Source organism: Mus pahari, chromosome 1, assembly GCF_900095145.1.
Source record: "Mus pahari chromosome 1, PAHARI_EIJ_v1.1, whole genome shotgun sequence".
In the NCBI taxonomy this organism is placed as follows: Eukaryota; Metazoa; Chordata; class Mammalia; order Rodentia; family Muridae; genus Mus; species Mus pahari.
This window is the reverse complement of record NC_034590.1, coordinates 169,515,971-169,531,601: the sequence shown is the minus strand read 5'-3', so window position 1 is coordinate 169,531,601 and position 15,631 is coordinate 169,515,971. Positions and strand designations below refer to the sequence as shown.

The following is a 15,631-nucleotide window of genomic DNA, read 5'->3' as shown; positions in this document are numbered from 1 at the left end:
AGTAAAGATGGAAATCATCTTATAAAATAATCTAAAGCTGGGTCTGATCAGACTTCAGTGCAGTGGGCTGGGGGGACTTTGCTTTGTCTCGCTGTCAGATCCGGAGGAGAGAGGTGTGTGAGCTCGCACAAGCGTGGATCAATGGGTGGGTACATCCCCGGATCGCAGCTCAGGGCTTAGGTCTGAGTGAGTCTGAATCTTGCCAAGTCTTGAGTCACAGCCGCGAATGACGTGGAGAAAAAAAAAAAACAACTTTGTGTTCAAAAGGGTCTGGATGGGTTGCTGTGTTGCACTAAAGAAAGAGCCCTTGTGCACTGAAGGGGTGGGGGTGCGCAGTCTCCGCGGCGGCGGCGTAGCGCTGCGGGTCCTGAGCCTGCGTGCGTGTTGGCCTTGGGTCCCACCACCAGCCAGTCTGTAAGTCTGCTGTGGCGGACAGAGGAACTGCGCTTCACAGAGGAGCCGGCCCTGCACTGCCGGGCGGCAGGAGCAGAAGCAGCCTGAGGGGCCTTTAGCCAAAACCAATCTGGGCACGCTATCCTCCCACCGCTTCCAATAACCGCTGACATCCCTACCGGGCAGCGAGCCGGGGCGGGGAGGTCTGCTCGGAAATCGTCCTGGCCAACTCTGTCCTCCGAGCTGTAGCAGATTATGGCATCGTTCTTTTACCTAGCACAGAGAAAGTGAGGCCGGAAAGAGAAAGAGGAGGCGGGGACACTCCAAAGAATAAATAAATAAACAAACACTGGCTACTCGCTGCAGCTGGACACGGGTCAATTGGGTTCAGGTTTGTGGCATTTAGAGTTTTCTCATTCCACTTGAGAACCCATCGCCACCTCCCCTCCAGCCATCCCTTTCCATTTTGCTGGCGTCCTCCAACTTTGGGGCCAGGGGGGCGCTAGTGGTGCGGGGCTGCACCTGCTGGGGCGTGCAGATGCTGTGGGCTAGCTCGCTCTCCCGGGGCAGTGGTGTGGATGCACAGGAGTTCGGGCGCTGGGCAAGTGCGTGTGAAGCACTGAAGTCTAGGAAGGAGCCCAGGATGAGCGGCAGGTAGGAGTAGGGGCGCAAAACCCAGGTTTCAGTTCCAGGCGGGATGTCAGTTTCCTCTTGCCGGACTGACTGGGAAAAGAGGCTCGTCCAGGGGAGGGGATGTCGGTGACTGGGGTAGCGATCGGTGGCCGGGGACAGAAGAGCTAGAACGCTAGTGATCGAGCCAGCAAGTGAGTGGTCGGGCGAGAGCCCGGGAGGGCAGCCAACTTCCCGGAGCCGGAGCAGGGTCTTGGTCCAGCGGGGTTGGCTAAGAAGCCTTCGCCACCGAGGCTCCGACTCCGGGCAGCGCCAGCTAGCTTCCGGCGCTTGCTCTGAAAGTAATGGTTATTTATTTGCTTGCGTTCATCCTCTTAGCTTGTGCGCGATAGCCTCCAGCTTTGAACGTTGGGAGCCCTAGCGGACCTCACCAGCTCCAGAACCCGGGTTCCGGAGCTTCCTCGTGCCCGTAATAGATGAACTCGCACCTCCCGCTCTCGGACCCGAGTGGGGGTAGCGTTGAGAAGTCCCCCAAGGCGGGAGCGGGGGAGGGGAGAGGGGCGGGAGCTGGAGGCTTCAGCACTCTGAGCTCTCATTTCAAAGCGCGCTCTCCTTTCCAGGTTGGGTCGGAACTGAACCCCTAAAAGCGGGTCCGCCTCCCGCCCTCGCGCCCGCCCGGAGCTGAGTCCCTGGCGGCGGTGGGCGGCAGAGCAACGGGGAGTCTGCTCTCACCCTGGATGGAGCTTAACTTTGAGTGGCCAGAGGAGCGCAGTCGCCCGGGAATCGCTGCACGCTGAGCTCTCTCGGCGAGATCCGGCGGCGGCTTTGGATTTGGGGGGGCGGGGACCAGCTGCTCGGCGGCACCATGTTCCTAGCCACTCTGTACTTCGCGCTGCCACTCCTGGGTAAGTCGAGGCCGCTGCTGGCTTTCTCAAGAGTCTTTCATAGGGGGTCCCTTGCGGCAGCCACTCCAGAATTGCGGGTAGGTGCCTTGAGTGTGGGTGGAAGAAGTTTCGCTAGGGGGTGAAGAGGTTCAAGAATCCCTGGGATTTGGAAGCGGTGGTGGCGCATCTTTGAGCGGTTGATTTTATTTAGCCGTGTTTAAAGGGAGGAAAAAAAAAAACCCAAAACAAAAACTAATAACCCAGCCTGGTGGAAAATTGAGGGGTCGTAGGCTTCCATCCCAGGGCGTTGCTCCCCTTTGGAAGTCTCAAGGAGCTCCCAGAGACGCTCAGGCAGGTGGAGTGTGGTCAAATACCGCTGGGGTCGGAAGAGAGCAAACTTGGAATGGAAAACTTTTCTGGGAATAACGTCTCTGCGCACTCGCGGGGCAGACTGTGGCACTCGTCCGCCTTTCGTTCAGAGCGCTACGGGTGCCAAGCGCCCAGCCTCGCTGTTAAGCAGAGTGCCCTTGTGCCCGCTGCTGGCCAGGAGACACTGCAGCCTCGGGTGCCTGGGGAGGCGGGGCAGCCAGCGGGTCAGGAGTGCTTCTGCTTTGGGACGCTGGGGCTGCGCGGGATCCCCAGCAAATCCGCTAAGGCAGCCAGTAGAACCTTCGTTGTTGAGCCGGGGAGGGGTGTGATGGCAGTATTCCAGGGGTGAGAAAATTCCAGAAGAGGGGTGGACCAGGTTCCTACCTAATCTGCCCCCTCAGAATGATGGTGGGGGTCTATCATGCCCTAGGCGCGAGCCCTGCCCTCCCAGGACCTAGAATCAGGGTACCCACTAATCTGCTGCACTGGAACATTCTTCTGTTCATCCTGTAGATTTGCTGATGTCTGCCGAGGTGAGTGGTGGGGACCGTCTGGACTGTGTGAAAGCCAGTGATCAGTGCCTGAAGGAACAGAGCTGCAGCACCAAGTACCGCACACTGAGGCAGTGCGTGGCGGGCAAGGAAACCAACTTCAGCCTGACATCCGGCCTCGAGGCCAAGGATGAGTGCCGCAGCGCCATGGAGGCCTTGAAGCAGAAGTCTCTCTACAACTGCCGCTGCAAGCGGGGCATGAAGAAAGAGAAGAATTGTCTGCGTATCTACTGGAGCATGTACCAGAGCCTGCAGGGTATGCACTACTGCCCCCACCAGCGTACTGGGCTTCCTCTCCGAAGGCCAGAGGCAACCTCAGTCCAGTCGGTACTGGGGCTAAGCTGGCTGATGTCATCCTCTGCTCACTTCTCCCAGCTGCGGAATGAGGACCTTTCATTGGCCTCTAGGGACAGAGGCAGCTGGTGTTTGCTGCTGCAGCTGAGCAGTATTGTTGGAGCTGGTTGTTGGAAAATCCACGAGGGGGTGGGGGCACTCCTGGGACCCCACTGACCTTCCTGAAACCCAGTTAGAACATCAGAGTGGGGACTCCTTAGATGCTACCTAAGGACCTTATGACATGGGATAAAGAAGTATTACAGAGCCAGTGAACTCTGCTCCCTATTCATCCCCCCACCCCACCAGTTCAAAGATACATGGGTGGAAAACCATTTGTCATTTTAGATTAGTTGGGTTTTGAACCAGCTGCTGAGATTCAACCACGGTTAGCACATGAGTAGCAGTCACAACTGCCCATTCCAGTGAGATTTAGGGAGTCTGCAAGTGGACCTCTGAAGTGTCCCATACATTCATTCTTCACTGAGACTCACTGACGTTTATAATACAGAAGCTTGGACTGGCAGCTGCCACTTGTAAAAATTTACGAATAGCCAGTATTCTGCTTGCAGGCCACATGCTTTGGTTTGGGGAGCAAACAGAACTAGGGCCTCTCCTGGGTTACCTTCCTTCCATTGGTTCCTGGAGACAAGCAAAGTGTGTGACGTCACTGGCTGTTTCCTCTCAGATTTCAGTTCCTTTGCAAAGAGTGGGAGAGTTTTCTGGCAAGCTCGGGTTCTTCTCCGATACTTTTACAAGGTGCTCTGGGAAGAGCGAGGACGGCAAAGGCAGAGGAATGAGAAGGGAATAACCATATCCCTAAACACTCATGTGAAATCTTTGAGAATTTCAGCATCTCCTTGGTACACAGTCATAACACGATTAGGGGTTCCGGATGAGCAGTGAAACCCTGTTTGAAATATGCCTGTTTTCCAGAGCTGAGCCCAATCTTCCTGTCATTTCTAGGAAATGACCTACTGGAAGATTCCCCGTACGAACCGGTTAACAGCAGGCTGTCAGATATATTCCGGGCAGTCCCGTTCATATCAGGTAAGCTGATTTATACTTCCACTACGGTTCCTTTGTCGGCCCGACTCAGCTGGCTTGCCCTCTGGTGAGCTTCCTCATACTGTATGGGTTGAGGGAGTTTCTGGGAAATCGGAAGTAAGGTGTTGATAGTGAAGAGGTGGGCCATGTAGCCATACTCTCCATGTCTGAGTGGAGAGTAATTCTCAATGAAGTAATGTGCTGTGGTGGTTTGGAAGAGCCTGGAGGGAGGTGACTGCATTGATTTAAAAAAAAAAAAAAAACAATGAAATATGATTGGCTAGCTCTAGGCGAAGGGAACAATGCTGTCTGTAGGTGGCAATCATATTCCTGTTGCTGAACCTTACACAGTGTCTCAGTGGAATGGAATCTGCTCTCAGGATGCCACTGTCTTCAAGAAGCAGTGGAGATAACCTTAATCTGTAGAGGGATTGTGGGTAGACTAACTTGTTGCCATGGGTTTAACAGCTGACATTGATTTGAAACGTGGCACCTGCTCATGTTCGTTCTCTCTCTGATTTGTCCCGAGCAAGTGTGAGCTCATCTCAGAGCAAGCAGTCCTGACCCAGTGGCCCTTCGACGTAGAGTCTTGCCCTCCGCTTGTTGGGGCTTTTCTTCCAGTTCTGCATTCAGTTTGGAAATGAACGGAAGTTTTCAGAGTTAAGTTCTCTCCTCTTAGCTTTTGCATTTAGACAGCCCGCATGTAAGAGGCAAGGTGGTGATTTCTCTTAATGAAGTACAGATTCCAGACTGATGCTGTCTTTCCTTATTTACAGTTAAGACATTTTCTCAAGCGCATCTCACCCCCACAAACTGCACATGGCTTGGTGGTTCAACACAATGGCGGTGTTGGATTTGATTCTGAGAGATGATGGCATGCTGATGAGAGGGTTCTGGTACTTTACATGCCTTAGGCTTTTATGCAGACATGCACAGGAGCAAGGGAGCATGCATATTCTGATCGTCTATGAACGTGTTGGATATGCCCTCATTGGCCAGAGATCCATCGGACACCTACTGTGTTCTCACTATCCTGGTTTTGGCTGCCAGCCAGCTATCATCCTGGTCCTCATGAATCTTAGAGGCAGCTGCTGACATTTACTGAGCCCTTAGTCTATGCCAGGCATTGTGTCGGGAGATCTTAGCACTGTCTCACACTCTGTATGGAGGGGGCAGATTGAGGCCTGGGGATGATGGGAAACTAGCTTATGATCACAGGGGTCATAAATGCAGAGGTCAAAGCTGGATTTGTTTGATTGTAAGGTGTTTATTGCTGTTCATCTACACGATGATGGCACAGACTGACATCAAGGAAGTTAGAATCTCAGGTCGCATCTAAACCTATTGAATCAGAACCTGCATTTTAGCAAGATCTACCTGGATGGGTCCTTCATAAATATATGAAGTTTGAGATGCATTTCTATATATGATTTTCTCTTTAAAGGAGCTCTCTCTTTCTCTCTCTCTCTCTCTCTCTCTCTCTCTCTCTCTCTCTCTCTCTCTCTCTCTCTCTCTCTCTCTCTCTCTCTCTCTCTCTCTCTCTCTCTCTCTCTCTCTCTTTCTCCCCCATCCCTCAATGTGTGTGTGTGTCTCTTTCTCTGTGTATATGAGAGAGGGGGGTTGAGATTGGAGTTAGACATGAGGCTATAAGTTAGTATCCGAGACCTTCATGTTCTCCTGAATTTTCTGGTAATTTCTACTCTAAATCTTGACTGCTTTTCTCTGCCCTGCAAGGACAGAGTCTTGAGCAGTGGGAAAGAGAGAGAGAGAGAGAGAGAGAGAGAGAGAGAGAGAGAGAGAGAGAGATGCATGAGCAGTGTGCTTTCAAAGAAGGATTGGTGGGTGGGCTAGGAAGGGGTGTAACTGATGAGGTACTGGGAGCCTGACCTCTGACCTCCTTCATGCTTCTTACCTGCTGCCCGGCATGAGAGCATCACATCTCACTGAGGGCTGGAGGGTGTGTTCCACCCCATAAAGAAGGGCTGTTTTGATTTAATTTCAGAATTACAGTGAGCTAAGTATGGGGCTTTGCACAGACTCTTTGCCCCTTTCTGTGTCATTCAGCTCTTCGTAGTATAATGAGGCAACTGGAGTAAGTGACCTACAGTTCTCCAGTCTGTGACTCTGAAGGAAGACTGGGTTCACCCCCATTCCTCCCCTGTACCCCGGTGCTCCTGTAACACTTTTAAATAGCAAGGCTATTCTGGGGTGCTGCTGACTCGTCTCAGTTCCCTTGATGAATATGAGGAAAATCTTTTGCCCAGATCAAGTTTCTCTTACTCATTTATTGAACAAATAAACTCAGGCAGGTCTACTTTCACAGCAGACAGGATCCCGAGTTTGTGGGACCCATCCGGTGGAGTATCTAAAAGTCATAATGAATTAAGCAGAGGCAGGAAGGCTTCGTTTAGAGCTTCAATTGGGTATCTCGAGGGCATTGACTTAGGACCTAGCCCCAGAGAGCCCCGACCTTTGACCGTGTCTGTGTTTCCTTAAGTGGCTATGGTAAAGCCAAATGGAGCCTTGAGGGGTTTGAAGTCAATGAGTTTGGCACATTAGTCAGTGCGGCCTCTGTCAGATGGAGTCTGAAGCAGGATGATACATGAAGCTTTTCCCTGTTGGATTCAGGGTTTCTAGAGTATCTGTTCCGTGTTGGGCACAGCTCTGAGGACACCGGGGCAGATCACTCCTACATATGGAGTAACCACCCGGGATCCCGTGTTTGGATTACCATGCCAGGTGTGAACTGAAGCCAAGTGTGAGCAGAGACTTCCCACTGATATGATTGAAAGTCTAGCACTGAAGATGGCTCGGTGATGGCTGTATGAACACAAAGATTTGAGTTTGGGTCCCCGGCACCCACACAAAAGCTGGGCTGAGGGATGGACCTCTAGAACCTCTGCATTGAGGATTGTAGGCGGCCGAGGCAGGCAGATGCTAGGGACTCTGTGATTCCCCTAAAGGACATGTTTGTTTCCATTTTCTTTGGAGTCTTCAAATGCAAAACTGTCTTGCTAACCAGATAAAAGACCTTGTGGGGGAATTATTACACGTGGCCTGGCAGGATCAAGGAAAAGAACAACAATAAAATATAATCCAAAACGTTTTTTTCTTCTGAAGACCGACCGTGGAAATGGAGCCACTGAGTGGGGCCAGCATTTCCATGGACAGTCGGCATGCCTACACTTGTGTTTACCCTCTAAGGCATGCAAAGAGGGATGTGAGGAGCAACTATGTTCACAGCCAGTGTGGTTTGTTCTAAGGGTCTAGGGCCTGAATAACACAAGGGAGAAAATGAGCCAATGAGAGAGAATGTTGGCGAAAGAGGGTGGGGCATGAGATGGGGTGGGGGTGGGGGATGAAGAATCTCCTGGGAGCCCAGCCACTAGACTTAAGCATGTAGTCCCTTCTCTAGGCCACAGGCCCTCTACCTGTTAACCATGGGCCTGAAGGGAGGGTGAACCTGCTGGAATTTTTTTCTTTGATTCTCCAGAAAAGAAGAACAATGTAGGGAGACCATTTGAAAGTGCAAGTGCAGTTGGAGCCAAGAGAAGCCTGTGGGCAGGCAAGGGTGTTTGAAGGACAAGCTATGACCCTCTTGGGCAGAAAGCAGAAGAGAAGCTGCAAGGGTTCAAGTATTGATTAGGAGCTTGCATTTTAGGTGGAGTCAGGAGTTGCCAGGATTTCCTCACATAGAGTCCAAGTGGATAGTGAGGCATAAGCAAGCCAAGGGCAGGCATGCCAGAGCTGCGCCCTCCCACGATGACAACCCAGACTGCATCTCTGTCACCTCTTCCCTATGGCCTGTGGGTGTCAGAGACGTTTCCAGACATGTCACGACTTTAACTTTGGTGCCTGAATAATTGGGAATGGTTTAATCCAGGAATAAGATATGCCCAGACTTTGAGTCTGGATTTCTAGATAAGGATTCCCATCATTAGCTGTGCTTGCCATTTCTAATATTATGTGCCGTCATCTTTATGTCACTAACTTAAAAAAAAAAAAAAAGCTTCATTAAAACTTTGCCCATTGGAGAAGAGCCTTAGGTCTAGGATGTCATCCATGGATCACCAGAGAGTGTCTGCATCGCTTTGCTAACAAGAGTTGTAGGCCGGGGGGTGGGGGGCAGTGGGGAGATGCTGTGGGGGACGGTGCCGGGCATCCTATCCCATTTACTCAGTTCTTGATTTAGTTTTAAAATGTATTTTTAAAAATTCTATGTCTCTGTGTGTATGTACACATACATATGGGTGCCCGGGGAGGTCAGAAGAGGACATTGGCACTCTGGTAGTCAGAGTTACAGGAATTGTGAAACCCCCCCCCCCGTGTGGGTGCTGTAGGAGCAGTTCACACACACTCTTGCTTCACACCGGGTGTGGGTGCTGTAGGAGCAGTTCACACTCTTGCTCCGATGCATTTCTTCTGCCCCCTTGCCCAGCTCTTGAGAACAATCTCTAATGGTGCTGATGGCATATTTCAGAGCCCAGTACGGCTTTGCTAGTCTCCTTGTTGGTCAGAGCTGCTGATTGCTGGTCCATAGGGGCCCCTTTTAGCCTGATCTTGCTACTTTCCTGGAAGCTCTGTGCCCTCTTTCCATTCAGGATCCCTCAGTCAGACCCTTCCCTGTGTTTTTCCTTCTGTGTTCTCCCTCCTGGGCCTTTGGCCAAGGCCTTCTTGCTTCAGAAGCGTATAATAGTTCTTCAAGGCCGCAATCAAATTTCATCTCTGAAGGTCTCGCTGGAATCCCCCAGTCGGGCCCCGCACTTAGGACTCCTTGTGTTTCCTGTGCTTTTAGGTTTATGGTAGCTGTTAATCATGGCACATTGGGAGAACGACGTATGTGTCTGTCTTTCCCACTGGAAGTTAGTGACAGCTTGTTACGTTCTGTGTCGGCTCGGCATCAAGCATCCTTTCTAGTCCAGAGCAGACGTTCTATGACCACAGGTGGCTGATTGACAAGGCAGTGTTCTCAGAGATCTAGGCAGCCCTCCACTTTTACACATGGTCTTGCCGATTTGACCAGGACCACACTGCTTGAGATTTGCCAGGGCACTGCTGTGGGGAAGGATAGGTAGCCTCTTTGTGCTGCATGCGCTGGACATGCCTTATCTATTCTAGGGACCTCAGCCACCTGCTATGTGGATGACTCAGAATCTTCTCTTCTCCTCCAGCATGGTCTAGACTCTAAAGCAATCTTTCCAACTGAATGGGGCCATCTAGACCATCTAGTATCTATCCCTTACCCTGAACCTAGCACGTCCAAAATGGATCCTGTCATCTCTTCCCCCTTTCTCCCTGGACCCTTTCTTCCTGAGTCTCTTGTCTTATACAGCTTGTTACTGGATATCCAGTGTGTGACGAACAAACTGCGGGTCCTCTCCAGCCCCCTGCCATCTCATCTCCAGGCCCCGAGGAGCCAGGAGATGCCAGTTCGCTCGACTTTGCTCTGTTCCCTGAGTTTCCATCTTGTTTGCTAGAACTTTGCTTCGTCCTTGACTCTCGTCAGCTTGGGTCTGGTATCTCCCAGGATCATCTGGCTTCTTCCTGGTCAGGTGCCCTGTTGACCTGGCAACATATACCAGTTTTCAGCCTTCCCAGCCTTGTCCTGATCTGTCTGTCTGTCTGTCTCGACCCATATACTCTGTCGTAGACGGGTACAGTGACTAGTCTTCTGTCAGTGCTCAGGGTAGCTTCACAGGGTCAATCACCTTAGATAAAAGGAACACATGCTCTGGGCATTCAGCTATGCAGGTGACTCCTAGCTCCACCCACGGCATGGGCACCTTGGTTATAAAATCAGGGCCTTTTAGATCCCATCTCTCTCCTGACTCTGAGGCTGGGCTTCTCTTCCATACAGAATATCCTCTAATCCAGGCACTTGAGAAGGAAACAATCCCAAACCCTCAGCAACACAGATGCTAAATCTGTGTCCATCTCAAAGGCTCTGGAGGACAGCCTTGCCTCTCCCTCAGTAGCCGGGCATGAGATTTGCTGGCCCTTTCTGAAGGACTCTGCTCAGGCTCCAGTGCCTGCTGCTGCCCTTCCTTGGGACTTAGGCTCTTCGGTATGTGAACGTGTGGCGGTCACCCGGAAGGGAGTTCTTCCTGTGCTTAAGGATCCTTGTGATCAGCTTTCCCTTCTCGGCTTCATGACTGACCCCCATCTCTCCCACGTCTCGCTGTAAATATTTCCACAGCAGAAGAATTACTGCGTCCTTCCAAGGATGTCTGAGGCAGGGGAGAGACTTGAGACAGGGGAGGACTTCCTCGTGCAAAGCCTCTGCTAAGGACACTTGTGGTTCACCCCCACAGAATGCTACTTTTGGGTTTTATTCCCCCCCCTTCTTGCCCCCAGGAAGACCAGTTTTATAGCATAACTGTGAGATTACAAACAGGCTCAAAAGGAAAAGACAACCAATCTAAGCAAATCTGTTAAGGGGAGCCTTTTAGGGTTCTCGAACCTGTAAACAATTGTGTAAAAACACTGGCATGCGGTTTTTTTTTTTTTTTTTTTCTCTCAGTTTTTACTTCCTCGCTCATTACCTGCCTGGTGACTTGAGGAAACGGTGTCTTTCTGTGTCACTGACCGTGTCCTGACAGCAACATCAAGTTATTTAGATAGTGTGAACCTCGATAAGTTTTATGAGTAACTCGTAGGACATTGTGGTCTCTGACTCTTCATGGCAGAAGTCTACACGCACCAGCAAAGACTGGGAAGGCGGAGACAGTCACATGTTTTGAGTGTTCTTGGAGGTCCTGCTTAGAAAAGGGAGATAAAACATCAGTGAGTGACAGGTAATTGCATGAGCTGAAGATTGTTACAAGGTGCAAAATTATTTATAGCCAATATGTCTGCCCTCGTTCCTTCTCTTTAGTCTCCTGAAGTATTTCTTTCTGTCATCTATTCATTTTTTTTTTTTTTTGCTTGTTCTTTCCAAAGGACACCTCATACCTTTTTTATTGTTGTCTGAAACAATTCTCGAGAGAAAATACCAAGTGGAGCAGATATGTTCACAGAGTGCTGTGGTCCAGGGTTAGGAACCTGCTAGCCTAGCCCCTGACGAGCTGGGGACTGCAGGATAGCGTCTACCTTTCCTGCTGGCCACATGTGCCTTTAGCAATGTGAAGAAGGCAACAGACGAGGTTGTCCTGGAACAGAGCTCTGCTTTTTCTTGAAGAGTCCTTTCATTGAATCGTATACCTTTATGGTCCTACTGTCTTCGTCTCTCACATTATCCTCATGCAAAAGAAACTGCTGACTGTGACACAGGCACATGCATACGCACACATTCACAAACATACACACATGTATACACAGTTAACATATATATACATATATACATATATATGCATATGTATATATACATATACAAATGTACATATACATATATACATATGTGAATATATATATATATAGTATAATTGTATATAATTTATAAACTGTGATTTAGTCCACTGGCTAAATGTATACAGAGAAGATAATGGAGAATAGAAGGGAAAGAAAGAGGAAACAGCAATCAGAAGTGAGTTTGGCAAAGCACAAGCTGTAGGATTATATTTAAATAAGCAAGCCAATCACAGGGGACCGAGTTTGTTTGACTGGGATAAACAAAGATGCCCTGGGCATCTCTTGAAGGTCATTCTGGTCCAACCCTCTTATTTTATTGATAAGAAAACTGAGCGTTCCATAAATTTATGGGACGGTGGAACATAAATTGTCGGGGACAATGATGACAGGCAGAATTAGGTGTGTGCTTGCTTTTAAACCGCTATTTGAAGCTCTCCAGATCGTGGCACTTTTCCTGCCCCCCTTCAGTCGTCCTTGACCTGGTCGAGCCTCTGTTCCCTTCTGTCTCTCTTGAGTGCTACAGCCTGGGCTTGGCTGGGGCAGGGGACAGCTGACCACTGTTTCAGAACAAGGGTTAATTGATAGATCCCTTGCAGCAGGACCCAGTGGCTGCAGTGTTAATGTTCATCTTTTGTCCCTCTTCAGAGTTTCTGTGGGGGTGGGGGGGGAGGATGAGAAATTATTTCTTGCTTTACATTCTCTCAGCCCTCAGGTTAAAAAACAAAACAAAACAAAAACCTTAGTCTTTCATCTGGTTTTTCTTTTCTTTTTTTTTCTTTCTTTTTTTTTTTGTTAAAAGAAGCTAACCACTTCCTGTAATTTAGAGACTCAGCTAGCTGGGTCACTGATGGAAATGAATGGGTGATTTGCATAAGGGGCTAATTTATTATGTCCCGTGGGCATTTCTTTCATCTCTCCTTCCATTCTAATTAACGTTCTAAGGGGGTCTATCACCATATCAGAAATTAGGGGTGAAAGCGGCCATTGTTAACCTTTGTCGTGATTTCCCATCTTCTCTGATCTTTTAACCGTTTCTCTTCATGGCCAGGATTTCATTTAGGGCTGCAGAGTCCTTGGGGAGGCTTCTAGAGGTGTGTCCTTTCATAATCCTGTGGTAAATGTCCAAATGGCACAGCACAGGAGAGCTTGCTTTCCCACTGCAGAGGGACTAGAGATGCATAAAGCACAGGGCTCCAGGGATGGGCTGGCTTGCACACGAGCCCTAGAAATGTGCATGCGCTGTGTACTAAGAGATTTGGGTACTCTTGTGTATCTGCACACTGACACTGGGTGTGCAGTTCTGAACATCTATCTCATCAATCATTGTGCCTCAAAAAGATCTTCCTTGACAAGTGCTCAGTTGGTCCTGGCTATGACAGAAGCAGAGGCAGCTGTGTGTGGCACAGCCCAGGAAAGGGAAGAGAACAAGCAATTTCTTTGAAAATCAATTGTAATTTACTCTTGCTAAATTGGCAAAGGCCCGCCTTGTCCATGCATTAGCATAAGACAGACTTTTAATCATTCAGTCAACTGGCCTATTTTTGGTCAGTCCATGGTTCCATCTGGGACTCTTTCAGCCCATGTGTACCCCAGGTCTGCTCCCTTTTTAAAAGGGGGAGTGAAAGGGTCTTTCACAGAGAAGTCACTGCTGTGTGTCTCTTTACTGGACATCCCACTCATACGTATATTTTACTTTTGTGTCCCAGCTCACTAAAGGTAGGTATTGTGCCATCTGATTTTTGAGGGGAAAATTTGAGCTCAGAGAGGTTGAACAGAACTCTCAGGGCCAAACAGCCTGTACCTGGACGGGCTCACATTCTGTTCCCATGGCTCCATTTATCCCTCTTTCTGTTCTTCTTCAGGCATGTGAAGCACGGATCTGGGTTCTTTATTCCAAAGGAGAAATTTAGCCCCCTTTCCCTTCCTGTTCAATTCCCAGCTTCTCTTCCTGTCTTCTACGTTAAGACACTGTTTGACAAAGAGCCTTTAAAGTTGAAATATAAGCCACTATCTGTTATTTTAATATTTGGCCCTGCATTCTGATGGGTTCTTAATTGAGACCCGGAATCCAGAACATGCTCGCTATTAAAACCATTCTGGCGGAACTGCAGAAATATTAACCAAAGATGCAATTTCTGCGTTCTATCCTTTTTCATTTCTGTGTGAGGCAAGGTTTCTAAAGTGGAGCAGAATGCCTGGGGCCACTTTTTGTCATGTTGTCATATAAATAGCATTACACAGTGGTAAAGAAAGGAATACAGATTGAGTCCCACTTTAAGGTGACCTAATATGCTATTCATTTGTCTTCCAGTACGCTGGCTGGCACCCCTCCCCTTTACCCCTTCCCTTTTGCCCCCTCCCCTTTATGCCCCTCCCCTTAGTCCCTCCCCTTTACGCCCTAGCAAATTGCCCAGGAAGCACCTCACCAGCTGTTGTTATTCCTTTTACCTACTGCACATTGTCATTTCTCGAACACTTAATAATGTATGAAAATCAGTATTGATTGCACTGTTGGTAGGAAAAGACCAGCAGGTTTCTTAGAGCTCATGTTTATGAAATGGTTCATTGATCCTCGTTCCTACAAGTTTCAAATAAACCCTTGATGAAGCAGATACAGGAAATCACTAGATCCTGGGGTGGGGTCCCCAATGGAGCCCCACCTTTGCAGAGCATAGGAGTGGTGTCTGGGGAAATGGTGACAGAAACTCTGAGCATACTCCAACTAGAAGTGAGCGACCTCACCGTGGTCGTTCAGGAGAAGAAAGGGCAGTAAGTGCGAGAGGTGAATGTCTAAGCATTTTACGGGCAATGGCTTGTGTAATCCTTGTTGAGTAGGAGGTAGGCCTGGCTTGGTGGATATGAGCACTGTGTCCCAAGTAAAGTCAACCAGAGTACATACACCTGTGTTGTAGCCGGGGTTGGAAAGATGGCTCTGTGATTGAAGTGTTTGCTGCTCAAACATGCAGGCCAAAGTTCACATCTTTGGAACCCAAGCCAAATTCAGATGGTGGACATGTCAGTCTGTACAGAGTTCCAGCCTTAGAAGGCTGAGACAGAGGATCCCCAGAGCAAGCTGGCTAGCAAGGCCAGCCATATTGGCGAGTTCCAAGTTTAAATGAGAGACTCTGTCTTAATGAATCAGGATGATACTTAACATCAGCCTCAGAACTTCACATGTATGTTCTTGTGCATGCGTGCACACATGTGCATACTGCATACACACATGAATGTGGAAAAATAAAAATTAAGCTGTGGCAGAGCCAGTGTTCTTGTGTATGAAGTTAGCTCCAGGATTCATGCAGTAGCACCCATTTATACATAGACAGTGTTAGGTTATATACTGAACTTATGAAAGTGTGAAGGACTGGTAGATGGCTTTCACTGAGTAGCAAACATGTAGGTATTTAACATCTGTTATCTTTGCCACACATATATGTGATAAATGTAATACACAATCACATATGTTACATACGTGTGTGTAGCTTGGCATGTGATATATATATATATACATATATATGCTGAGGTTATATGGAATATATCATTGTTACATTTTATTTTAGAATTAGAATAATTGGTCAGTTTGGGGGGATCTTTTTTTTTTCAGTTTTTCAGGGTGATAGAATTTTATTCCTGCCAAATTCATTCACAGATATTAGGGTTGGGGAAGTTTAGTGGCTCAGAGTTAAGTAGGCCACTTCCCTTTCCCACCTTTTCAGAATTCCCTTTTAGTGTTTTCTGGATAGATATGAAGAAAAGAGTGTACAGTGAGTGAGGAAAACCCCACAAGGCTCAGTGTAGTCCTGAGAAGGGAGTAATTGATTACTCAGAGGGATGGACTTCCCTCACCTGGGAATATCTTGACTAGCTTTGATTTCTTTTATTAATAAATTCTGTTCCTACGTGTGTGTGTGTGTGTGTGTGTGTGTGTGTGTGTGTGTGAGTGTGATGCATTGTGGGTACCCCTGCTCGCCCTTTTCTATGCCCTCCTCCCTCCCACCCCCTTTTCTATGCCCTCCTCCCTCCCCCCTTTCTATGCCTTCCTCCCTCCCACCCCCTTTTCTATGCCCTCCTCCCTCC

The 15,631-nt window shown here is 48.8% G+C and overlaps 1 protein-coding gene across 4 annotated transcripts in view; it reads left to right on the top strand.

The window, feature by feature from the left end:
* The first annotated feature begins 499 nt into the window (after positions 1–499).
* The window catches only part of Gfra1 (GDNF family receptor alpha 1), a 222,434-nt gene continuing 207,302 nt past the window's right edge, over positions 500–15,631 (top strand). For 2 of the 4 annotated variants that reach the window (XM_021190541.1, XM_021190532.1), the window contains exons 1-4: positions 847–1,047; positions 1,644–1,928; positions 2,790–3,083; positions 4,127–4,210. In XM_021190541.1, coding sequence (XP_021046200.1) covers positions 1,889–1,928; positions 2,790–3,083; positions 4,127–4,210 — 418 coding nt within the window. In that variant the 5' untranslated portion in view covers positions 847–1,047; positions 1,644–1,888. Of the gene's footprint in view, positions 785–846; positions 1,048–1,449; positions 1,537–1,643; positions 1,929–2,789; positions 3,084–4,126; positions 4,211–15,631 lie in introns of those variants that run through there. The other 2 variants (XM_029539155.1, XM_029539160.1) reach the window with 2 other exon arrangements.